The sequence below is a fragment of the Anabas testudineus genome, chromosome 5 (assembly GCF_900324465.2).
Source record: "Anabas testudineus chromosome 5, fAnaTes1.2, whole genome shotgun sequence".
In the NCBI taxonomy this organism is placed as follows: domain Eukaryota; kingdom Metazoa; phylum Chordata; class Actinopteri; order Anabantiformes; family Anabantidae; genus Anabas; species Anabas testudineus.
The window spans coordinates 1742051-1767067 of NC_046614.1; the positions used below are offsets into that span (position 1 = coordinate 1742051).

The window sequence follows — 25017 nt, forward strand, 5'->3', positions numbered from 1 at the left end:
AGTCATCACTCAGAGTTTGTTCCGGGACTAAGATTCAGAGGCACGCACGCCTGAGTCTGAGGAGAGAGTAAAACCAAAACCACCACCTCTGCACACGCGATCATACCCACTCTCTGTCAATGTACCTCTCTTTCTTTTGTTGCCTCAGGCTCTTCGTGTCTTCTCATGTTCAATGGCATGTCTGATTGAGGAACTACACTGCAGTACACCTACTTAAAGTGCGTTACCTCTCGGTGGATCACACTGGCTGTTTATCACCCAGTTTGTGACTAAGGATGTACGGTATGTCTCATTTGGAAAAGGAAAATAATTGCAGACAACAAAAACACAAACTGATGCACATTGGATCACATAAAAAAACATATTTAATCAAATATTGGATAGTAAATTATACACACACACACACACACACACACACTAATATTCTTCATTTTCAAATATAATGACAACCTACATTATATACTAGGAGAGACATTTTTAACATTTTAGTGAATTCCCTGTCACAAGTGGTAGTTCTTTGTTTGTGTTTTGTAGTACACGCCTTACTATAAAACAGTGAAGCAACATCCCTACAACATTTGAAGACTAATGGTGAGGCTGTGGAAGCAGATGGTGAATCATTGCTGAATGGCTCTGCTTTAAACCTGCACTGCACTGCCATCTTGTGACCATGAGCCAACTACATCATTTGATCTTCACTGTGGACCCTAAGCTACATATAGGTGGTTGTACCATGGAGTCCTGTTCAGTCCCACAGAGCAACAGTAACAATGGTTTATATCAATTTCAGTCTTCATTGTCCAATCTCTCTGTTACAGTACAGTAGTTGAAGGTGAGGCTCTTGTGCTTTGTCCTTACGTCCTCCTGATAACAAACTGATTTTTGGATGTGACGTCATCGCTTTAAAAGGTTGTTAATAGCTTTGATTTCATCAGTGGACAGAGGAGAAAGGTTGTAGCCTCTGAGCTCAGGTTTACCTGCAAACAAACACAAAGATACACATTCTGTGAGTGGAGGCTGAGATGATTTTCATTATGCTGACAGAGCTGTTTGGATTCCAGCTATGATGAGGTCATAAGGACAAATCATTCACAAAATGGTACCAGTTCAAATGTTCTCACTTGCATTAGAGGTTTTGTGGCTGAGACATTTCCCTTGTTTTTACTTGAGCTGCAGTCTGTCTACGTTTATCCCTTCCCAAGTTCACAGCTAATACTGGACACAGACTGAACTACATCTCAACCTCTTCCAACAGAACCCCTGGGAGACCTTCAGAGTTTCAGGATGATTAATGAGTTTAATCTGGATCAGAGACAGACAAGTTACAGGAAACTAGACAAACTTCCTCTCATGGACCAAAGACTAAAATGTCAATGACTAACAGACCAGCATGTTCCAATTTCTTTTCAGTGTTTATAGTTAAGTAAACAGTACAGATATACCTGTACTCACTTTATGGTGTTATGCCACTCAGATCTTCATGTGGTCAACTATGATGAACTGATTGGAGTGTGGGATTGTTTGGTTGTTTCAGGGTTTATGATCCCATTAACTTCTCAGTAAGATCCTCTGGAAGGGTTACAACAGTGTTTCGTGTTGGGAAGCGCTGAATAGTTCATAATAGTGATGGTTCTCAAGACACTATGACTTCCCGCCCATCTGCATCATCACTCCTAATAAATACCATGGATAGATCAGACACTGACTTGCACGAAAACCATGATGTACAGTGCCGTGAAAACAATCTTCATCTAACTCACAACAATACAAAAACACAGTCTGCTGAAAATAATAGTAAACAAACATTATATGTTTTCATGTTTTTATTGAACATAACATGTAAACATTCACAGTGCAGGGTGGAAAAATTATGTGAACCCCTAGCCTAATGACTTCTCCAAGAGCTAATTGGAGCCAGGAGTGAGCAAACCTTGAGTCCAATCAGTGTGATGATATTGGATGTGTTGCTGAAAGTTGTCCTGCCCTTTAAAAACACACACCAGTTTTGGGTTTACTGTTGCAGCACTGTTGCTACTCTCGTGCTGTAAAGGTGACTGCAAGAGCACAACGCAGAATGCTGAATGAGGTAAAGAAGAATCCTAGAGTGTCAGCTAAAGACTTACAGAAATCTCTGGCACATGCTAACATTTTTGTTGACACATTTACAATAAGGAAAACATTAAACAAGAATGGAGTACATGGGAGGACACCAAGGAGGAAGCCATTGCTGCCCAAAAACAATATTGCAGCACGTTTGCAAAAGAGCACCTGGATGTTTCACAGCACTACTGGCAAAATATTCTGTGGACAGATGAAACCAACATTGAGTTGTTTGGAAAAAAAGGCACAGCACAAACATCAAAACCTCATCCCCACTGTAAAACATGGCAGAGGGAGCATCATGGTTTGGGGCTGCTTTGCTGCCTCAGGGCCTGGACGGATTGTTGTCATTGATGGAAAAATGAATTCCCGAGTTTATCAAGACATTTTGCAGGAAAACGTAAGACCATCTGTCCACCAACTGAAGCACCACAGAAGCTCCACAGGATGCAACAGGACAATGATCCAAAGCATACAAGTAATTCAACAAAAGAATAACTTCAACAGAACAAAATACACCTTCTGGAGTGGCCCAGTCAGAGTCCTGACCGCAACCCAGATTGAAATGCTGTGGTATGACCTTAAGAGAGCCATTCACACCAGACATCCCAAGAATATTGCTACACTGAAACAGTTTTGTGATGAGGAGTCGTCCAAAGGTTCACATACTTCTTCCACCCTGCACTGTGAATGTTTACATGTTCAAATCAAACATGAAAACATATAATGTTTGTGTACTATTATTTTCAGCAGACTGTGTTTTTGTATTTTTGTGAGTTAGATGAAGATCAGAGCACATTTTATGACCAATTCATGCAAAACTCCACGTAATCCCAAAGGGTTCACATACTTTGTCTTGCAACTGTAAATTTAGCAGCATCAATGTTCTCATATATTTCTCAGCAAGAAACTCAATACATGTATTTTCCAAAACATCAAACAGTTGCTGTAAATTACCAGCTGAACATCCAAAACTCTTCATACCTTGCATCTCATTGAGACGATTGACTTTTGCTTTCAGTGCTTTGTGAAGGTCATTTAGCTCTTTGTCCAGTTGCTCCTGGTCTGTGGATGTAGAACAAATACCAAAATTGTTTGGGATCATCACATTATGTGTTACACAAACTATGCAGTTTTTTAGTGAAAATGTTTTTTTGTTTCTTTAACTCTTGTACACGCTGACTAATAGCCTGACTGTGATGCATTGTGTGTTGTAACACCAAAGTCCCATTCTTCGAACATGATCTGACAGATCCCAGATCTGTTAGTTCATTCAAAGTCATGTTGAGCTAGCCATCATAGCTATATATGCACAAACTCAAACCTGCCATGCTTGATTTGAAGAACCAACATAACCGGATAACTTTATCCAGGATTACAACAACAGCATTACTCATTTGATCCTGCATCTGTTTAGCACCGTACAAAGAAGTTGATTATTAACATCAACACAGGGAAAATGTCGTGGCTGATCAGTGTGTGTAATTTTTACCTCTCTGAATCATCTCTCTTGTCTTTGATTTGGGAAATTTGATGAACATGTTTCCAAAGCAAACCTTCACTTTCTCTGCAAATGACAGCAAAAGTGTTATTTCCAGTACATCACACCTCCAGAATAGCTTTAATAATTATGAAACACATGAAATTACTCTTATCATTGTTCCATAAAAGAAAGCACTGAAAATGCAACACCCTGCAACAGCGGTTCACTCACCTGTATCTGACATTTCAGTTTTCAGAGCATTCAGGGCCTCTCTGTTCCTGTTTCTCTTTGTATCCAGGTCCACGATCTGACACATCCACAGAGAACATTATCTGTCACTATTATACATACGGTAATGCTGCATCAGTAATTTTTCACTATTGGGTGTGAAGAAGTAAAACAAGAAAATGAACATAGTGCCAATGCTAATAGTTATTCAATTCTTCATTTAAACCAGGATAACTAGAACATCCTGGTTTGGATACACAGAATAAATCTCCACGGCAACTTGACTTGGTTTAATTTATCCTGCATATGTACAACCAAGTCACGGCTAAATTCAGGCAGGTTAACAAAAATCCCGACTTTCTTATAATTTTAAATTAACCTTTTTTTTTTATGTAGTGTGTGTTTTCCCACTTGTGAGCTTTCTCAAAGGGAGAGCATTTCCAACCCTACTAATGGTCAGGAGTCCGCAAGAAATACTAATTTTTACTACACAGAGACTCTAGAGTCACAAAGTAACAAAACAGATGCAAATCAATTAGTGAAACCAACAAAAATAGAGATCTAGCAATAATAAAAAGCTGTAAACCACGAGTCCACAACTTAGCTAGTTAGCTTAGCTTAGCTTAGCAGCTAAATTCAGTTCAGCTGAGTTGAGTTAGCGGAAATACATCAGTCCTCCCAGTGGTCCTGTCCTGCGTATTACATACAGCGTGCTGCTGCTCACTAAGTAGTTAGATACCTGTTGTTTAGTGGTGAGAACATCCTCAGCTGCCTCCTCCACTTCTGTCAAATACTTCAACACGTGCTGTGACACAGCGTCCATGACGGCGGTGTCGCTATAACAATATGTCCGGTGTGAAACAACGACTGGGAACAGGAAGGACCTACAGTAGGCGCACAATTATTCCGTGGATTGTACACGTGAAATTATACGTTTATAAAATCTTGATGGGCGACACAACTATTGTTAATAGCTGTAGTTAGAGGTATAGATCAAAATGAAATGTAAATCTGAATCTGAAATGCGTCAGTCTACTGACTTGTCTGATGAACCAAAGCCTCTCGTACTGAGCAAAAGCATGATTTAGTAGCTATTAGAGCTGTGTTTGAGAAGCAGGTAAGAATACAACTCATTTAGAGTAGTTTATTCTGTTAAGAAGGAAAAATCAATCAGACTGTGCCACTATATTATAGAATAAATGTGTAGCTCTGTTTGGATGAGTTTACTGACCGCTTACAGCAACAGACTTTAACTCAGCTTCATTTACTAGGACACTAAGTTTAGCTAAGTATCAGTGAAGGAAGCAGCTTTAAAGTTGTTATGTTGAACTGTAGAAATGTCCATCAGTGTTGTCAGTGGTGTAATGTAGATAGGGACTTCCCTTCACTCCTTTAAAATGTTTCTTTCATGATGCTAAAAGACCATAACTTAGGTATAAGTTATGTCTAAATTGCACAAACAACCATTGTGTATATATATATAGTGATTTGTGAAACCATCCTGTGCGCTGATATTGGCCTGGTCACTGTGTAGCTTCTGTGTAGTTTAGTTTAGTTTTAGTTTATTTCATAGAAACTTGCAAACTCTTAAATGTAACTTAAAAAACAACCATAAATGACATCAGCATCTTTCAGCGAAAAACACATAGTGGACGTCTTCAGGCCGTCAGAGAAAATCGGCCTCAAACAGCAAACGGTGGGAAAAGAACTTTGGTCCACGTCCACAGTAGAAATGATGAAACAGGGAAGGAGCTGGCGTAAATCTTCTATTTGCCAAAGGTTTTCTGCCACAGAATCACACCTGTCAGCCGTAACTTTTCAATTTCCTTTAATGACCTTTATACAGTTTGCTTTTTGTTTGTTGGTTTGTTTTTGGTTGATGGACCAAGACATGAGTGATGGCTTGTTTATTCACATCTGTGTACGAATATAGGCCATACATAATGTACTGTACTGACAAATGCTTACTGGGTTAACAGAAGTCAAAGTCAAGTCATTTAAAAAAGATCTGACTAAACGTCACATTGTCAAGTGGACAAGAAAAACATGAACAAACTTGCTACACTTTCTGTACCTTTACAAAAAGGGAAAAGGAAAATTCATTAAAGTTTGTGTTATGTAACAAATTCGACCTGTTTTTGTCTGTTTGGTCTGTTGACAGCAGAATATTTGGAAGCAGGCAAATTGTCCATTATTGCAGTGACAGCATCTGGTTTGATCTCTTTAAACTCAGCTGTTCTCCATCGCTGCATTCCTCGTCTTCTACACTCGGAAACGCTCCGTTTTCTCTCTGATCCGTTTTCTTGTTTTTCTACTCCACTTCCTCGCTGTTCTGAGCCGCCCCTTTTCCTGACCCCACCTGTCCTCCATTCCAACAGGTTACCCCGTGCTCCCAGACAGTCTCTTGGAGTCCCAATGCTCAAGTCCCTGGCGGTGGACTGAGGCTTGATGTTAGTAGCCTGAACAGGGTTGCGGATGTTGCCTGAGGCTCGCATTCTTCGCAGGTGGCTCTTGGCCCTCACAGGGCTGTTAAGCATCTGACATTCTGAGCTCTGGTTGGAAGAGTGCACCCGGCTCTCGCTGTAGCTCCTTTTGGGGAGTGACACTGGCTCCCTGCGCTCCAGAATAGGACTGATCCTGGACTGACGTGTGTGGCTGTGGGCGGAGCGACAGCACAATGTGCTACAGGTGGAGTAGCGTATGCGGCACAGAGTGCAGGCACAGCCGGAGAGCAGGGCAGAGTGACTGATCAGGGAGGAGAGGAAGGTGAGGGGGAAGGCACGCTGACACTGGAGGATACACTTTGGAGAGCTGAGTCGTGATGAGGCAGCAGCAGCTGACCGGTGGCAGCCATGACTAACATCTGACACAGCGGATCTCCCACTCTCCTCCTGGACAGTCTGGATCTGATGCCACTCCAGCTGCAGCAGCCTCTCTAGGTACGTTTCCAAAGAGCCCATAGGCCTGGGCCGAGGAGCTCCCCGGCCCTCCACGTTGTAGAAGACAGCCAGCTGATGGAGATTCCACGAGTTAAAAGGTGGAGGAAGGAAGTCAGGGAAGTCATAGCCATCACAGCCCTGCCCTCTGGGTCTGTGTCTTTGAGCGCAGTCTTCTGCATCGATGACCTCTGGCCTCTGCTCGAGCCGTGGAGGAACAGAAACAGAAGGCGACGCAGGAAGTTTCTCTGACTCGGACAAGTCGGTGTCACTGTCACCTTCTCCGTGGCCCCTCGGGGTCCCAACCTCCAGCTTCGGTGAGTGTCTCTCCAGCAGATCAGGACTTGAATCAGACAGGCGATAGCAGGGAAAGGCTGGAGTGCGTCTACTCGCTCTGTGACCTGTGCGCTTCTGCTCTTTTTGACCACAGCTCTGAGCAGCTGTGTGCATCTTTGGCTTTATCCTTTCTTCTGCAGGGGACCACAGGGGGGACTTTGACTCTGGGGTTCCCTGAGCACTAGAGAGAAAGTAAATTGTATTATCTTAACATTCAGGCAGCAAAGATTTGTGGTACAAACAGTAATCTCACCTGTGTCGACAAGTAGTGCGTTTAGCTGACGATGTGTTAGACTTGTGCTTTCTTCTTTGCTGCAGCTTCTGTGATTACAGAGAAAGGTGGTAACACCTGCACACATTCTCAACTCTTCACTAAGACATTTGCACTTTACACTCTAATCATCTTCATCATCATCAATCATTTTAACTTGGGCCAACTTAAGAAAACAATATTAAGTTGACTGAACTGTTAAAGTCCAAATGGACAGACTTTCTTTTCTTTTACATGTCTCAGTTCAAACAGTATGTTCTTCATTTGATGTAAACTTGTTCCTGCAGCTTCTGTGTCAACTACACCACGAGCTATGGCTGTGCCCTGTAACGTAACATGCACCGCCCCATAAATGTAACTACAAATAGACTGCAACAACTGTGACTGGGTCAAATTGATTGCATTGCATTACAGTAGTAATCCAGACCACGTCTTCTTGCTTTTCTGCATTACAGCAAAACTAAGTTCAGCTCAGCATGTATTAGCTCCATAGTAACACGATGCACTCAGCTTCAGCCACCACTGTTTGTAGCACACTAAAATAAGTCAACATAATGCCATAGAAAGGCTAGTGGTCGGACACAATAGGGCAGAACTATAAAAGCGAAGACACATGCTCTTCATAGGTTCAGGGGAAAAGTCTAAATTATGAATGGCTTCTTCAAAAGTACAAAAAGAAGTGTCTCTGAAGAGTTGTTACTGCCTGCTGGTTTCATACATTTAGAAGTAGCATTCACTGAGCTGAGTAAACCCTCTGAAGTTCATTCATTCAACTTGTACTTTCAAGTAAAACATTCTCAAGTTGTCTTCTTCACAAACACAGTTGGTTTCAAACCAACAGTTAATTGCTGGTTAACCTGACAAGTATTTTCAGTCTATGAATAGAAAAGCAGATAATATTGTTTTGTATAATGTATTTGCAGAACTAAAATCCTAAAATCAGACACCACATACATTTTCTGTCCATGGACTAATCAATAAATGAAGTCAGCTTCAGTTTACTGACCTTCTCATTATTATTTTCTTGACTGGGGAGCGTGTACTGTGGCTGCTGACACTTCCTTTGTGACTGCCGCCTTCCCATTTTGTTGCTTGGAAAAATATGCAAATATCAAATACTGAACACAACCAGTGACCTAAATATCATTGCAAACGATAAATGGTGGAAACTATTTAGAAATAACTGGATAACCTGTCATTTGCATTTGACTGTATCTGTTAATACACATAAAACCACAAATAGCGTTTAGAGATGAAGTCGCAGTGAGCATCTCTGCGTCGTGATAGTGAAGCAGGAGAGTGACTAAAGGCTCGTAAATGTCTGCAGCAATAATCAAGAAATCCTAAATAGGAATATAAGAATAATATACCTGGCTACGTTGGGCCTGTTGTTGCTCCACGACGCCTTGTTCTTCCACTCCCTCTCTCTGATGGAAACCCTCTCCAGACGCTGCTGTGGCGCTCGCTCCTGCAGGATTGTGCCCATCCCAGCTCACTGAAGGCACCGATGGCTCGAGTGAGCTGTGCACACGGACCACGGAGGTGTAATGTCGACGGGTGGGGGGCTACAATTAACAAAGAGCATCCTTCAGTGTTAAAACACGTCGGCGACGCGAACGATTCAGCTGGCGTCCAGCAGAGCGCAGTGCCGCGCACCGGAGAGGAGGATGGGGTCTAATACCAGCTCATATGGTTCAGTGAGTACTGACTGAACCTATGTATTCTGCGTTTACCACCAACCAACCATTTAGGAACAACTCTGTGTTCTGTGAGACGTCAAGTGCGACAAAGCCTTGAAACTTCTTTCTTTGAAGGAAACACAACAGATTTAGTTCATTGAGACGTGTTTTCACTTCCCTGGAGAACCACACAGTGTTTTTGCTTTTAATGATGTTAAAGACACGAGGAAGACTACTTTTTATTGAACTACTTTTTATTGAACTACTTTTATTGAACTACTTTTTATTGAACTACTTTTTAATCAACTATTTTTATTCAACCACTTTTCATTCAACTACAATTTCACATGATCAGAAGCATCAAATTCAACACTTTTCAGAAATAGTTTTCTACTTGGAATGGAGTAGGTTTCACTTTAGTATTGAGTTGTGTATTTTACCAGCTCTGTCTAAATGCTGAACTGACCTGTCTGGTTATTTTAGCCTTCGTGCATGTGAAAACTGGCTGGAGGTGTTACGGTTTTGGGTTGTCCGTCTGTCCATTTGTCTGTCAGTATGTCTTCCCATTCTTGTGAACACCAACCTCCATTGGAGTTGAAGGATGAACTGATTAGATTTTGACGGTCAAAGGTCAAAGTCACCGTGACCTCATGTGTGTCCCATTCTCGTCACCACAATATCTCAAGAATGCCTGGATGAAGTCTGGCTCACAGTTGCTTTCATGCATGAGCTGATTAGAACATGAGTCTGGACAGAGGTGCATGTAAACTGCAGCCTGAGTGGTTGGTGATGGCAGAGAACAGTATTAAATTAGAATTTAATTTCATTGCACAGATTTGATGTTTACCTCCTGCATTACTTTCATTTTTTTGTAAACTTTCATTTTGGTGTCTTGGCCTTGGACCCATGGGAAAAATGAAGTATTTCAAAATAACGAGGTCTGCAGCAGTAGCGTTCTCAACAGTTTTTAATAACCACAAATTATTATTAGAAATGTTACATTTCTTAAGAATTCTCTGACCTAATGTAAGCCATATTACAAATTCATGTAAAGTATCTTCTCACCTCAATTACAACAATTACAAAACAGATACTTTGAAACTATTATACTACTATTATATTTGCATAGTTCACAACACTATTTCTCATAGTACAGCACTCTGTGTGTGTTTGAAAGGACTGATTTAACATGTCTGTGTCATCAGTCACCACCCTAAGTACAGTCAGCAGCCACTGTTACTAGTGCAAGAACAGTTTTTAGAACAAGACTACAGGTCTGAGGTGTGAGACACACACACACACACATAAACTCACACACACACACACACACGCCTCCTGTGATGTGACTTAATACTCAATGGTCACTGCCTTTGTCTTCAGGTATTCATTGAGAGCATCTTGTCCTGTTGGAGTAACAGAGAAACTGAGAGTAAACATGACTTCCACTCCACACAGGCTGGTGTAGACTCCCCTTAGTTTTTTGTTAAAATTTTACATTTTCTGTGGTAAACAGGAAGTGAAAAGATTTCTATCGATCACATGAATAAAATAAAGAAATAAAACAAGTATAACTGAAGATTGATAGCAGCTGTTTTTCTTACCCAGGTCTTTGCCAAATCCAGACTGTTTGAAGCCTCCGAAAGGTGCGGCCACATCAGTCTTATTGTAGGTGTTGACAAAAACTGTGCCAGCATCAAGCCTTTCGCTGACGTACAGGGCTTTGCTGATGTCTCGTGTAAACACGCCTGATGCCAGGCCATACTCTGTGGCGTTGGCTCTTCTCAGGACATCATCCACGTCACTGAGTCAGAGGGGAGGACCAAATAGTTAAATAGGTAAAATAAGGATAGTAGTAATTTCCAAGTGTGAAGTAATCTTGAGTTGCCCTACCCGCCCTTGAACTTGGAAATGATCATGACGGGACCGAAGGACTCCTCTTTAGCTATGTACATGTGGTCCTGCACGTCAGTGAACACTGTGGGTTCAAAGAAGAATCCTGGAAGCACACATAGACAACACATTGGTCAGACAGCTTCATCCATCACGTCAGGGTTGGAGACTCTGCTCTACCAGTCTTGTGTGCTCTCACCTGGACGTTGTACCTGTTTGCCACCATAGACCAGGGTGGCTCCTTCTTTGACACCCGTCTGACAATACTCCACTAGCTTGTCCAAGTGGGCTTTGTGGTTCTGAGGGCCGTGGTCTGTGGAGCGGTCCAGTGGATCACCAATCTTCATCTTTTTGACCTCTTCAACCTAAAGCAAACACATCGAAACAGTCATAACAGATTAAACTAAGCTACAAGCCAAGGACAGAGCGTTTGTTAGTAATGCTGCAGAAGGACCGAGTGGTCCTGTTACTACAAAAAATGAGATTCCTGGGATATTGTTGTTATTGAATTTGAGGGGTGTCAAGGACTATTAACATGTGAGTCTCCACAACAACAGAGGTGGGATGTCTCCAGCAGCCTGGCAAGGGTTTGGGTGTTTCCACCTCATCACGAAACCCTTAGATTGCTCTAGAGGACCACTATATGTCTGACATAAGTTCTCTGTACATGATGGAGTTGAAATACAGCTGCGGCTGCTGTATTTACATATTGTGCTGGCACAAGTTAAAAACTGTAGTTTATGGAGTGGTATCAGAAATAAATCAAATCTCCTTGAGGTGACTTTTTGCAGGCTATTTTGCCTGTCAGAGGTGTGGACGAAAATCTCATTGGACACACATCAGTGACGTAAGATAAAAACACACACGTACCACTTTTTTGACAAACTGGTCATGAATGGTGTCTTCTACAAACAGTCTGCCAGCTGCAATGCAGTTCTCTCCCTTGTTGAAGAACACTGAGCTCATGCCCTGAAATACACCCCCACACAATAACACAGTAGTTTTACCTCTGCTATTATTTAAAGTTACAACATACTTGTTCTACAAACAAGCTAGTGGGAGCATCACAGAGCATGAAGTTAATTTAACAAACGTATGTACTGATTCTTTAAATGTGCAGAATGAGAAAAACACGCTCATGAGTGAACAGACCATGCGCACGGCCTTGTCCAGGTCACAGTCACTGAAGATGATGAGGGGGGACTTTCCTCCGAGCTCCAGAGAGACTTTCTTCACGTTACTGACTGCACAGCTTCAGATGGACATTAACACGGATATAAAACGGTGAGCAGTTACGTTACAACTGTAAAAAAATTTAATTAAATTGTAAACATGTTTTAGCTCCCACCTCTTCATGATGTGTTTCCCGATTTCAGTGGAACCTGTGAAGCCCAGTTTACGGACATCTGGGTGGTCAGAGAGACGCTGACCCACCAGAGCACCTGAGAGAAATGGACTAATTTAGAACAGCTCACACAGCTTCATGAGTTGACCTCAGTGACTTTCATGCACTTGATGAGCTGATTTTAACTACCATAAAACAAATGTTCATCCAGGCTGAACATGTGTGTCCCTACCTGATCCAGGCAGAATGTTAAGGACACCCTTAGGCAGTCCTGCTCTTGCTGCCAACTCAGCAAACTTCAGAGCCGTCAGTGGAGTCACCTGGAAACCAACACAAACGACGGGTCTTTGAATGCACTCAACCGGATTCAGACTACAGAGGCTGACTGCCAGTGTGGAGGCTGACCTGAGCAGGTTTGAGGACCACTGTGTTTCCAGCTCCCAGACAGGCTGCTGTCTTCCAGGCCAGCATCATCAGAGGGTAGTTCCAGGGAATCACAATGGCGCACACTCTGAGAAAGAAACAGTTCAGCACTTCGATCAAAGGATGCTGGCTGCCTGTCAGTACCTCGTATCATGAAAACTACAGCTGGGGGCAGAGCTTTTTATTACAAAGCCCCAAAGTTATGGAATAGCCTTCCAAACAGCGTTCGGGACTCAGACACAGTCTCAGTGTTTAAGTCTAGGCTGAAAACCTATTTATTTAGTCAAAAATAAATAATAAATACTATATAAATAGTAAATAGATCTGCCTTAGGGAAAGACTCATGGAGGTAGAGCATTATGGTGAACTGGCTCATCCTTTTAGTTAGGCTGTCACAGTTAGTCCTGCCGGAGTCTCTGCTGCACACTACACTAAATATACATTTACCTCATACATTATCTGAATGTGATGAAAACTAACTGTTATCTCTCCTCCTCTCTCTATTTCCCTCTTCCTGTCTCTCTGTCGAGTTACACACGTTGTTCCATCCTTTGCCCTCTGGACCTGTCTGACTCATCCTGGTGCCTCACTTCTGGTCAGAGCTCTGTGGGATGCGTGTGGTGACTGGAGTTGGTTCCACGTTACCATGAAGACGGTTCTGGCCTCGGCTGACGTCGGCAGCTGTTTCTCTGAGGTCGCAACTCAACGCTCAATAGTCCAGGACTGGAATTTCCGACGAGTCTACCAGAGCCTCCAATAACTAACTGGACTCCACATTAACTTAAAGACATTAACTGTTATACTGGACTGCTGCCTACACAACATGTAATCACCCATATGAGGATGGGTTCCCTGTTGAGTCTGGTTCCTCTCAAGGTTTCTTCCTGTTGCCTTCTCAGGGAGTTTTTTTTTGCCACTGTCGCCCTCGGCTTGCTCATCAGGGACAATCTGATTTCATGATTCATACACATTCACTGTTCATGTACTGTTCTTTGGTTGTGTAAAGCTGCTTTGTGACAATGTCAATTGTAAAAAGCACTCTACAAATAAAATTGAATTGAATTGAATTGAATTGAATTGAATTACAGCTGCTGTGTTTGACAGGTTCTGTTTATGGAATTTGACACAATAATCAGTAAGTGCTTAAAATAAAATGGAAAATTAATTTCTTACCCTATTGGTTCCTTCTTGGTGAAAGTGAGGTTCCGATTAGGCCTGGCCTGGTTGATAGGGATGGTGCTGCCCTGTGATAAGAGGATGTAGTTTGGTCTTTATTCACACACTGTTGCTCTATAACTACACAGGAATATCATTTGGTGGTAGCTTTTCCAAGTCTTACTTGGATCTTGTCACACCAGCCGGCAAAGTAGCGGAAGGTCTGGATGGACATGCCACATGAGTCTTGAGGGCCAGAGTGTAAACGGCTCCAGAGTCGATGGCTTCGATGGTGGCCAGCTCCTCCTGGTGTTGCTCCATCAGATCAGCCAGCCTGTGGCCAGGGAGGGAGAGCATCATCATGAAACATGCTTCATAATGTGCAGTACAAGATATATATTTACATTTAAATTTAAAGCAATAGAACTGAATGTACATTTTGATACAGTGCACGTCTGCTTTAATTCAGCTGCATGTTCAATTTTAAAAAATCGAACTAAGAGAGGATTTGCTCAAATGCTCTGATTTGAAAAGAGTTAAAGCTGCAGAGATACTGACTTGTAGATGAGTCTGCCTCTGTCTCTTGGGTTCATTTTGCCCCACTCTCCCTCTTCAAAGGCCTCCTTAGCAGCAGCCACAGCCTTGTCCACATCACTGATCTGGGCCAGAGACACGTCACAGATGGCCTGGAGATACAGGAGAGAGCAGTGACATCAGGTCGGTATTTACCTACCGAGAAATTATCTTTACCATATGTCCTCACCTGTGTTCCTCCTCTGCTCGCTCACATTAATCATTGTACCTTAACCCCAGTGAGTGTTTTCCTGCCATTTCGGTCGTGCCTTTTGTTACTTTGTTCTTGTCTTGGCTCTCTAGTTTTGAGTTGTTACATGTCTCCTGTGTTTTTTTGTAACTTTGTGTTTTTTATTTATTATTAGTTATTGCTACTCTGTTTTCTCTATTGTTTCTCCTGTTTTTACATGACATTATTTCATTTTTCACTTGTGTCTGACATTATAATTGGCTCATTTAAAACCAAAACCTTACACATACAGAAAAGCTAAAACTAAAGCCAGAACTACTGGACAGACATAAAAAAAACATATTATACATTTCCTGACCTATGAATACATAAAGATGATTTCTAGTAAAATACTATATCAGCTCTGTCTCTTACTGTGCCATCAGTGGGGTTGATCGTCTTGCAGGTCTTTCCTCCCTCTGCATCAACAAACTCTCCATTGATGAACAGCTGATGAGGGATTTTTATGGTCATGTTGTTGATGGTTTTCTCCACCTGAGGAATTCAGCAGTGTACATGACAATGATCACTCTGTCTTTCTTTGGCCAATCACTAACAGAATATCACGTAGTACTCACATAGTCAACAACCAGTTCCTCTTCGTCGTCCTCCCCTCTGAGCTTCCGTACGCACATCTGGATAAAATCCTGGAAGGTGGTGTTCATGTAGACATCCTCGTTCTGCAGCTGGCAGCTGCTGGCCCGAAGCTTCACCTCCTCAACAAGTCTGCAGACCCAGGATGAGGGTGACGAAGAAGGAGAGGGGAAGGATTTGGGAGTATACAAGATGTAGGAGATGGAAATGAGAAATAATGAAAGCAACTTGTGGTTTTATAACCTTACACTTACTTACTTACTCATTCTAAAATCTGGATATGCAGAAGTGGCCTATTCTACTGCATATACAGGATTCATTAACATTTTTTACATGTTGCTGGAAAAACTTACTTTATTAAAAAACATTGCAACTGGCAAGAATTCACGCTCCGTTCAGCTGCAGAACATTTGACACTTACCTGACCACATCCATTGAAGCAGCACCAGACTTGAAGAAGTCAGTGGAGTCTTCAATCTGACTCACATTAGAGAGAATGCTCTTCACACCGCCTGTGAGGACACGTCATTAAAAATCAGCATGGGACAGTTTTTGGATCACACAAACACACTTTGCCCCACGATGCAGTTACCCTCATCTGTTCAGCGAAGGTTTTCTCCTCCTCAGTGAGCTCCACAGCAGCACTGCTCCCTGAGCGAAAGTACTGTGCTGCAGCGATCATCTTGCCATCAAACTGCAGGTTCTTCACCAGCAGCTGCAGAGAAAAAGAGCAAGTATTATCTGCAAAGTGTACTGTAAATATTGTAAAGGAATCGTACAGTATATGTGTGTGTGAAGGCTGATCTATCCAGTTACATAATGCATCAGAGAAATGCTTGATAACTATTTTCCTACACTTAAACACAACCGCATAACTACTAACTAACTACTCCAATATCAAGATGACTCACTAATATCAGTTTCTCCACTTCCCTGCTTCTATGTAAAAAACTTGTCCAGATGATGTCCTGGAGGAGATTACCATGATTAAGATCTGTTGATCGATCAACCACGTGAGCAGCTGGGTTCTCTGGTTATCATGAGTCATATTATTATTATGAGATTGTCAGTAGACACATGTTTTTATAAGCAGAGAGAAGTTCATTAGAGTTTATTAGAACAGAGGACTCCACTGGTAACTACATCCACAGGAAGCAAGTTGAACAAAACTCGGTGAAGTCGCCCTTTAACGGGCCAGCGTTATGCACGGTCCTGTACGGTGGGGGCAGAGTGCGGACCGTGCACCGTCGGTGAGAGCTGCTCCACCGCGCACAACCCGCACACAACCCGCACACAAGGCGCACACGGACAGTCAGGCTGCACGATGGCCGCAGCAACGCTCCAGTCGTTCAACGTGTTCCTGACGGAGAGGCTGAGCGCAGCCGCCGTCGACATCTACGGCTTCGTTGAAAGGACCCTCGTAGACTACCAGGAGGAGGTGCACCGAACGAAAATGGAGAACCAGAGGCTGCAGCGGCTGCTGGACCTGGTCTACAAACCCGAGATACGACTGCACAGAGCAGGTATGATCCTCAGGTCAGTGCGCTCGGACTCATCCAGCCGCGGTCGCTGGGTGAGGACACACCGTGGGACAGTCTGGCGTTGGACAGTTTTCGGGGAGGTTGACCTTAATTACTTGTGATCGGGATCATCAGTCCTCATCAGATTTGTGGTACACTAAAGCTTTGCTGATGAAGACCCGCTGATGAAGAGCAGCGTCTTCAAACTTGAAGCAAACCCACACACAGTGCTGAGGCTGCAGTTAGGGACCGTCTCTAAAGTGCGTGCAGCGTGGCGTTTTTTTTTTTAAATTCACAACACCGTTCTCATGGTGTTTATAGATATTTCACACCAATATGTATATCTCGAGGCACACCCATTGAATACACTCCCACAATAATGGACTAAAATGGTATTAGAGCTTTTCTTGTCTCAGCCACTCCTTCAATGTAATGTCCACACTGTCATTTTATTTTTCAACAATATCATGCAGTATGGACCACTTGTTCTACTATTGTATCATGTTTTTTAGCTGCCACATTTTATGTCCAAGACCTGTAAAACTGTTTTCATCCGTGTTACAGCACGTATAATGGTAGCTTTTCATCATCAAACATTTAATACAGTCATAGGGCTGGTTTAGGTCCAGCAGGGTTATAGTTACATGTCATCGGGCTTAGTTAGCATCAGCAATTAATTCCAACCACCACTGAACTTTTCTTTCATCATCATAACAATTAATGAAGCATGTACCTCAGGAATTTCTCCATAGTCTAAGATCTGTCACATATGTTAGACTGCATTCGTCCAGTGTTCGACTATCGGTGCAGCTTTTTACCTCTTTTCCTCTCAAATGCACTTTGTCCATACACCTCAGTGAATGTGACACTGTACTGTATTATACTCATCTCTGTGCTTACAAATCGTTAGCCCCGACTCAAATATTTATTCCATATAAACATGAACATAGTGTGAGTGTGGACAGTGCTGGCACTGTCTGGCACCTGGTGGCCTCTCCATGTCCAGCCTGGCTGCACTGTACAGTAAAAGAGTGTCGGTCCTTACAGATAACATGTTAACACACACACACACACACACACACACTGTGGTATGATATAGCTTGTTGAGATGTCAGTATTGACATAGATAGGGTTTCATATTCTGCACAGACCTTTGTTGCTTAGGTTGTTTGATCCTGTAAAAATAATGCACAGTGTGTGTGCAGTAATCGTGGGCTTGTGTTTTCTAATGTTTGACATGCTGCAAGTGCTGCTTCATTAAAATCAACTCACTGCTGTGAAACCATTTGATTTCGCTTCTGCTGTTAAGACGAGCGTCACCGCTCACCATGGGGATCATTCAAAACACTCATGTGTGATCGAAACAGAGAAATGTTCTTTTTTTTGGCTGCTACACACCAAAAAACATTTTCCTATCCACTGTTACAGATTCAAGGCAGACCAATTTGCCAAGACCGACCCAGGAGGTTTGTGCTCAGGAGCAGCAGATACAGAAGGAATGTATTTTCAGGGAGGCCAAAGAGGAACCAGTTACCCTGCCCTTTAAGGAGGAACGGACTGAACTCTGGACCAGGTCTGTTGAGACGCTGGCATACAGCAACATTACAGACACTAAAATAGTGACTGTTGGAGAGCATAAAGAAAGTCAAATGCCAGAGAGCCTAACTCAAGTGACAGTTGGAGAGAGGAGTGAATCTGAAGCACCACAGAGCCAAACTCAAGTGGGAGAGCACATGGAATATGAGATACCACCACAACATGACCAACTGTTACCATCCTTTGGAGCGTCCCTATACACGAAAAAGAAAACCATGTTTTTCTGTAATATTTGTTGTCAGGCTTTTGTGGAAAAAGCAGAGTTAAATTACACCTTGCAGCGCACGCGACAAATAGTTTACCAAAACCCACCAACAAGGAGTTCACTTGCTTTGTCTGTGGCAGAATAACCGACACCAGGAGCCAAATGATCTGTCACATGAGAACACACACCGTGAGAAACCGTTCAGCTGTCCCGTTTGTGGCAACAGATACAAACTGAAAAGTCACATGAAAGAACACATGAGGACTCACACTGGGAGCGGCCATACAGCTGCTACATTTGTGGCAGAGCTTTAACAGATCTTCCACCATGAGCAAACATGCCAGGGATCCAACACAGGGAGGGCATGCCGTTCAAGTGCGTGCAGTGCAGCCAGCGCTTTTCCCTGCTTGTTGTGTTCAAACAGCACATGAAAACTGTTCATGACATAACCTTCTCGGTGTGAAATGCAGCTGATATTACAGTTCAAAACTTTGCGTTTGTTCAATTAAAAATAGGGGCAGCTGCTTGTTGGAGGTTTATGTTCTCTGAGTTTTGTGATTACTGCACTGTACATGCTTCCTCAGATAAGCTTTTATAATTGATTACACTGAAAGGAATTTCACCACAATTGCAATCTGCTTCAGATCTACACTGTAAAAATGACAGATGTTATTAAAACTGAATATTTAGGGGAAACACACTAAAGCAAAGTTTGCAGTGAGGCAATGTAACTTCATTTCTTAACTCTGGGCTTTGAGTTTTTGCAGCCTAGAATCTGGGCTTCTATAAGTTATTCTAAATTCGTAACAATAACTTACATGATCATAACTCAAAAATGTTACATTTGAGAACTTACTTAAAATTAAACCATTGCAGATCAGTGGAACACATGCAAATAAAATGCATCTTAGTTCATCATTTAATTATGTTTGTCAGCACTGTTATTGACTTCCTTAAATTATACTGATAATCTGTGCTGCTGTGTTTTTATTAGCTTGCAAGTCATTGGTTATAATGTGAGGAGTGTAATGCAATAAAGACACAGTAAATGCAATTACTGCTGGAGTTTTTTGTGTATTTATGAGCCGTACATGTGTGGCGATATAACATTGTCTCAAAAGCAAAAACACTGCATATTTTAGGCAGATACCAGTATTGATGTTTCAGAGGTTAAAAACAAACCAGTTTTAGTTATTCAATAGTTATTGTAAGTGACTCGAAAGCTCTTTTGATATGTTAAGTATCACCGCATAAAATATGCCACCAGGGGAACTGTGTGTATATTGATAAATGTCCTGAAGTGAGGCCACTTGAGTCTCTCGCTGCATGAAACTTTAAACTTTAAAACTATAAGTTTAAAATAATCAAAAATCTGGGGTGGAATTGGCAGCAGCGGAGTTGCATTTTGAGTAGAATAAAAACATGAAAAAGACTGATTCCGTATCGCTCAATTTGAGTTTCTAGTGTTGTCAAGGTCGGCTAAATGTTTTGTACATTTGCTAATGATAAATATCACACTTTAGTGAATCAATCCAACCTCTGTGTCTAAAGTCACAGGTGTGTCCAAATTATGGATAGTGGACAAAACAAATATTGGACTGTGATCATCTTTATTTTAGCTGATGTATAGCTTGTGCTTTAAAACAAGTTATCAGGAGTGCATCAATGCATTGTGATGGATTAACTGGACTTACCTGTATGAAAGGTGCTGTACAAATTTAGTTTGACTGATATGCACGTTACATAACCGGTATGCTGCCATTTTAAGACCAGCTGTCAACACAGTTCACTGTTGGCTCACATGTCATTTACGTCATACATGCAGAAACATGAACCGAAGAGTATTTTTAGGCATTGGTTCTGTTTTCCTGCATTTACACATATAACCACAACGATTAAGTACTGGGCTCTTACCTCCCAAATGCTTTGTACTGAACCCAAGTGTCTCTGTGTAGACACACATGCAGGGCTGACACTGTGTAGATACAGTGTTACCTTAACATATTGCTATAATGGCAATTAAAGTTATATTCATAAGGCAAATTTAGATGCAGCATGACTGTATACAAAGTCAATGAGAAGACAGCCTGTGTGATATGATGATACTGTATACACCAATCAGGCATAACATTATGACTCTCACAGGAGAAATGAGTAACACTGATTATCTTTTCGTCATGGCACCTGTTAGTGGGTGGGATATTTTAGGCATTCACTCTTCAAAGTTGATGTGTTAGAAGAAGGAAAATTTGGCAAGTGTAAAGATTTAAGTTTGACAAGTTCCAAATTGTAATAACTAGACGACTGAGTCAGAGCATCTCTCCAAACTGCAGCTCTTGTGGGGTGTTCCCAGCCTGCAGTTGTTCGTATCTATCAAAAGTGCTCCAAGCAAGGAACAGTGGGGAACCGGCGACAAGGTCATGGGCGACCAAGACAGTGGAGGCACTGCGGTACTTTGGGCAATGTTCTGCTGGAAAACCTTTGGTCTGGCCATCCATGGATGTTACTTTCATACGTACCACCTGCCTAAGCATTGTTGCACACCATGTACATTTCATGGAAACAGTATTGTCTGATGGCCGTGGCCTCTTTCAGCAGGATAATGCACCCTGCCACAAAGCAAAAATAGTTCAGGAATGCCACAAATTCGAGGTGTTGAGTTGGCCAGCAAATTCCCCACATCTCAATCTAATCAAGCATCGGTGGGATGTGCTGGACAAATGATTGGAATTGAGGCAATGATTGAAATTTGGTTTGTTATTGCCTCTGAAGACTTGTATATTGTGTGGGTTAGAAGGTGTTTACAAGGCAAAACAGCTTTATATAATAAGATTCAATACACGTTTAAAGCTAAATTCTAACTGTCACTGTGACACACATATACACTAATTAACAGTTCCTAGTTTGTGGCGCATCTGAATTGTGTAAACCAGTTTTCCACTCGATTTCATAAAGTATATTTTCTTTGTATCAGAGGTGTAACACATTTTTGTCTCCATCCCTGCAGATGCCAAACTGCCATGTGTGCTTGCATACACAGAGGACATCCTGCCTAAACAGCAGGAGTGGAATCCAAGCGTGTGTCAGGATGAGCCAGGAACTTCTCAGATGAAAGAGGAGCAGGAGGAGCAGAAGGAGGAACTGTGGATGAACGGATGCAAGGAGCCAACCGAGGAGCAGGTGGAGGACAGCGATGACGGGGACGCCCTTACAAAGGAGCTCATCAAAACAGTGCAGCAGTTAGAGAACTGCAGAGCAGCAGAGGAGCAGAGAGAGCCAACGCAGACAAGTGAGGAGGATCTGAAGCACTCCGAAGAGAAGACCAGCACCACCTTATACCGCTGCCACATATGCAACTACATATTTACCAAAAAGACTGTTCTTACATGGCACCTCAAGACACACGAAAGCAAGTCGCATGACGGTAAGGGAAACTTCGACTGTCACGTGTGTGGCAAACACATCCCGTGTCAGAGCAATCTGCAGAACCACATGAGAGTACACACAGGTGAGAGACCCTACAGCTGCCACTTCTGTGGCAAGTGTTTTAAACTAAAAGGACACATGACAGAACACATACGGACCCACACAGGCGAGAAGCCGTTCAGCTGCCACATCTGTGACAAATCCTTTAACAGAGGTTCAACTCTGAGGAAGCACGTTTTAGCTAAACATAAAGAGGAGAGACCGTACAAGTGTAGAGACTGTGAGGAGTTATTTACTGAGAGGCTGCTGATGAAGAGGCACATGCGAAAAATACACGGCATCAAACTGTCCACAAATCATAGTGCCAGCTAAGGAAATGAGACATCACTGATGTTGTATGTTGTAGATCAACACAGAGCAGAGAACAGAGCCTGGTGTCTTGGTATCTATCTTTTAAAATGATCATTTAAAGGAATTGTTTACTGTTGTGAATGTGTTAGTATGTGAGTTAGAGAAGACTTTTTTCACTCATGTCTCTGTATTACAGGGGCACTACACCATAAGATTAAATTTGGCTATTATAGTCAAATTATTTAAAGAATGCAATGCAAACAGCAGAGCAATGGAATAGAAAGCTACTGTTTAATGTAGCAAGTTGATATAGAGAATGTAGTCACTAATGGACATTTTTAAATTACGTTATTACCAAAAATGTGCTGTCAGCTTCCCTAAACAGAGTTGTTATGGTCGCTGCCAGATACGTAATAATCCCCAGAATGAGGTCTATTGCACCACGTTTTAAGAGGGACTGGAAGATTCAGCTCAACAAACCAAGTCCAAACTGACAAAAACAGATGAACTTGGAGCAGATCAATCTAGACAAACCTGTTAATATGAGCAATCAGGTAACAAAAAACCTCCTCCCACTGTCATCTGGAGGCTTTTTTTTACCTGGAAGCCATGGGGAGTTGTAGGTGTCCACTTTCTTGGACTGACAGTGGCTGTGTAACTGGTTTGTCGAGGCCCATGTAATGAGGGTGATATAGTAAAGATGTTCTCACTCAAGAATGTAGGTATGTCCTAACATTTAAAACTGTTCATTAAACTACCTGATCGAAGACACAAAATAACAATGTTTAGTACTGTCTCTCTTCACTTGCTCTGTGTTTCTAACCTCTGGCAGTGCTGGAAATAACTACAAACATTTACTTACGTACAATTTTGAGAAGCTACTTCATATTTTGACATCACTGCATATTAGATGCAAATACTGTACTTTTATTTTACTACATTTATTTGATAACTGTAGTAACAATATACTTAGTTTCACACAAAATGTAAAATGAGCTATTCTGCATAGAGCACTTTGGCACTTCAAGTATTTTTTGAGCAGATACTATATTACTTTACCTTAGTATCGGTTAGAATGCAGTACCTTTACATGATAGGTATTTCTACTCTGTGGTATTACATTTTACTTAAGTAAATGATCTCAGTACTTCCAACACTGATCTGTGGTCTTTAAAGTTCAGTCTGCTTAAAAATACTATTTTAATCCAATGTGTACTGTAACTACTGTAACTATACATATGTATGTATGTTGTATGTTACACTGTAAATATATATATATATATATATTATATATATATAATATATATATATATATAATATATAGCATTTTGAGTTTTTTTTTTACCAGAGTTTAGTATTATGAATCTATTGAAAGCAGTTATGTGAACATTAAAATATTAAGCTTGAAAAATACACTTGTGACACTTGATGGCCACTATGTACACATTTGTGTAATGTGGTGCTGCAGCAGTGGGTAAGTAACCAAGACCATGTGTTCTTGTGTCGAGCAGAGTGGTGGTGGTAAAGATTCATGTATCTGGAAGTTGAGTCCTGGTAACTTGACTTCCTTCTTGTTAGGTTGAAATGTTTCACTACTTATCCAAGTAGCTTCTTCAGTCTGAAGATAGTTGGTTGGAGCCCACAAATGTATCCTCCTCCTCTAGGTTTCACTTCACATCTGGCCTGAATAGTCTCATTCACCTTTGTTGAGTGATGCAGGGTTTATTTGCACATGCGAAGCTTCCTGCACCCCTCTTTTAAACATCTGTCTTCTCTTTCTAATATGTGAACATGAGGTCCTTTGGGGATTTATAAAGTTTATCTTATCTTATTTTTGTCCTTTACATGAAGGCACACAGCTGATTCAGGTCTTGAAGTGTTCCTCCTCCTGTGTCCTCCTGCTGTGCCATCCTCCTGTGTAGTGGATGTTTAGTTTCTCTTCACTGCATTGGACAGTGCACACTCTATTGCTCATCTTGCGCTTTTGAGTTCAGTCTCTTTTCAGCCATGAAAGGAATAACCAGGTTCTTCTGTTGGCCCTGGGACTCAGACTGTTCCATTGTCCTTTTTCTGGGACATGATGCTGCCTTGTTGAAGACCCACTTGGGCTATCCACAGGTCTTGAGAGCCTCTCTTCCTTCTTTTTGGCTTCTGTGGAGGTGGGGATTTTTACCGCTATATGGTTCCTATCCTGATGACTCCTAGTGTTGGAGTGGGTGATGTGAAACTAACCTGGAGGATACATTTGTGGTCTCCAACCTCCTCAGACTGATAAAGAGACAGACTTGGACAAGATTTTTGGCACCCTTCCCTTTCAGAAAGAGGGGTGCCATCATTTTTGTCCAGGCCAGTTCAATTAGTTTCAGTTAGCTTTCTAAAAAACTTCAGTTGAACCACAACTTAAAAGCTATGTCTGATTTTCATGAGGTTATTTTTAGCTAATATTTATTTATTATTACTTGACTACTTGTCAGTTTTAAGTTATGTGCCAGTGTATGTTTGTTTGTAAGTGTGCAAAAATATACACATTAGGTCAAACTGTAAATTTCAGAAAGACACAAAACATAAAAAAATGTTTGTCTGAAATGAAAAGTCTGCCCTAAAAAATGTTTAGGCTACAAGTGCATGACGCGATTTCCAAACTTCTGTCTGAACCTGACCCAAAGGTTCTGATGGC

General features: G+C 41.8%; 3 protein-coding genes and 1 pseudogene across 4 annotated transcripts; 1 reads left to right on the forward strand and 3 right to left on the reverse strand.

Annotated features, from left to right (window-relative positions):
- Positions 1 to 347: 347 nt before the first annotated feature.
- Positions 348 to 4689, reverse strand: pdrg1 (p53 and DNA-damage regulated 1). Of its 2 annotated transcripts, XR_003297809.1 has the most exons (6): positions 4551 to 4689; positions 3815 to 3890; positions 3593 to 3667; positions 3085 to 3165; positions 1453 to 1673; positions 348 to 977 (listed from the first exon to the last, which is right to left on the reverse strand). XR_003297809.1 is itself a non-coding variant. In XM_026344640.1 (5 exons), the coding sequence occupies exons 1-5, from the start codon at positions 4632 to 4634 to the stop codon at positions 895 to 897; spliced, it is 399 nt and encodes a 132-aa protein (XP_026200425.1). In that variant the 5' UTR covers positions 4635 to 4689; the 3' UTR covers positions 348 to 894. The 2 variants fall into 2 exon arrangements, 1 of the variants encoding a protein (XP_026200425.1); XM_026344640.1 differs by lacking the exon at positions 1453 to 1673.
- Positions 4690 to 5468: 779 nt separating this feature from the next.
- Positions 5469 to 8994, reverse strand: LOC113151724. Its single transcript, XM_026344623.1, has 4 exons — positions 8725 to 8994; positions 8361 to 8445; positions 7337 to 7404; positions 5469 to 7264 (listed from the first exon to the last, which is right to left on the reverse strand). Exons 1-4 carry the CDS (start codon positions 8838 to 8840, stop codon positions 5926 to 5928), a joined length of 1608 nt encoding a protein of 535 aa, XP_026200408.1. The 5' UTR covers positions 8841 to 8994; the 3' UTR covers positions 5469 to 5925.
- Positions 8995 to 9990: 996 nt separating this feature from the next.
- Positions 9991 to 16290, reverse strand: LOC113151783 (annotated as a pseudogene).
- A 276-nt stretch (positions 16291 to 16566) lies between these two features.
- LOC113151784 (zinc finger protein 595-like) lies at positions 16567 to 22361 on the forward strand. The gene is made up of 2 exons (XM_026344710.1): positions 16567 to 16765; positions 21571 to 22361. The coding sequence occupies exons 1-2, from the start codon at positions 16567 to 16569 to the stop codon at positions 22359 to 22361; spliced, it is 990 nt and encodes a 329-aa protein (XP_026200495.1).
- The last annotated feature ends 2656 nt before the right edge of the window (positions 22362 to 25017 follow it).

Coding starts and splice junctions, on each gene's coding strand:
- pdrg1 (XM_026344640.1), bottom strand. CDS start 4,634: ATGGACGCTGTGTCACAGCACGTGTTGAAGTATTTGACAGAAGTGGAG. Junction 3,891..4,550: donor TTCTCACCACTAAACAACAG/GTATCTAACTAC, acceptor TGGATGTGTCAG/ATCGTGGACCTGGATACAAA. Junction 978..3,084: donor TCGTCTCAATGAGATGCAAG/GTATGAAGAGTT, acceptor GTTTGTTTGCAG/GTAAACCTGAGCTCAGAGGC.
- LOC113151724 (XM_026344623.1), bottom strand. CDS start 8,840: ATGGGCACAATCCTGCAGGAGCGAGCGCCACAGCAGCGTCTGGAGAGG. Junction 7,405..8,360: donor AAGAAAATAATAATGAGAAG/GTCAGTAAACTG, acceptor CTGTAATCACAG/AAGCTGCAGCAAAGAAGAAA. Junction 7,265..7,336: donor CGCACTACTTGTCGACACAG/GTGAGATTACTG, acceptor CTTTCTCTCTAG/TGCTCAGGGAACCCCAGAGT.
- LOC113151784 (XM_026344710.1), top strand. CDS start 16,567: ATGGCCGCAGCAACGCTCCAGTCGTTCAACGTGTTCCTGACGGAGAGG. Junction 16,766..21,570: donor GATACGACTGCACAGAGCAG/GTATGATCCTCA, acceptor CCATCCCTGCAG/ATGCCAAACTGCCATGTGTG.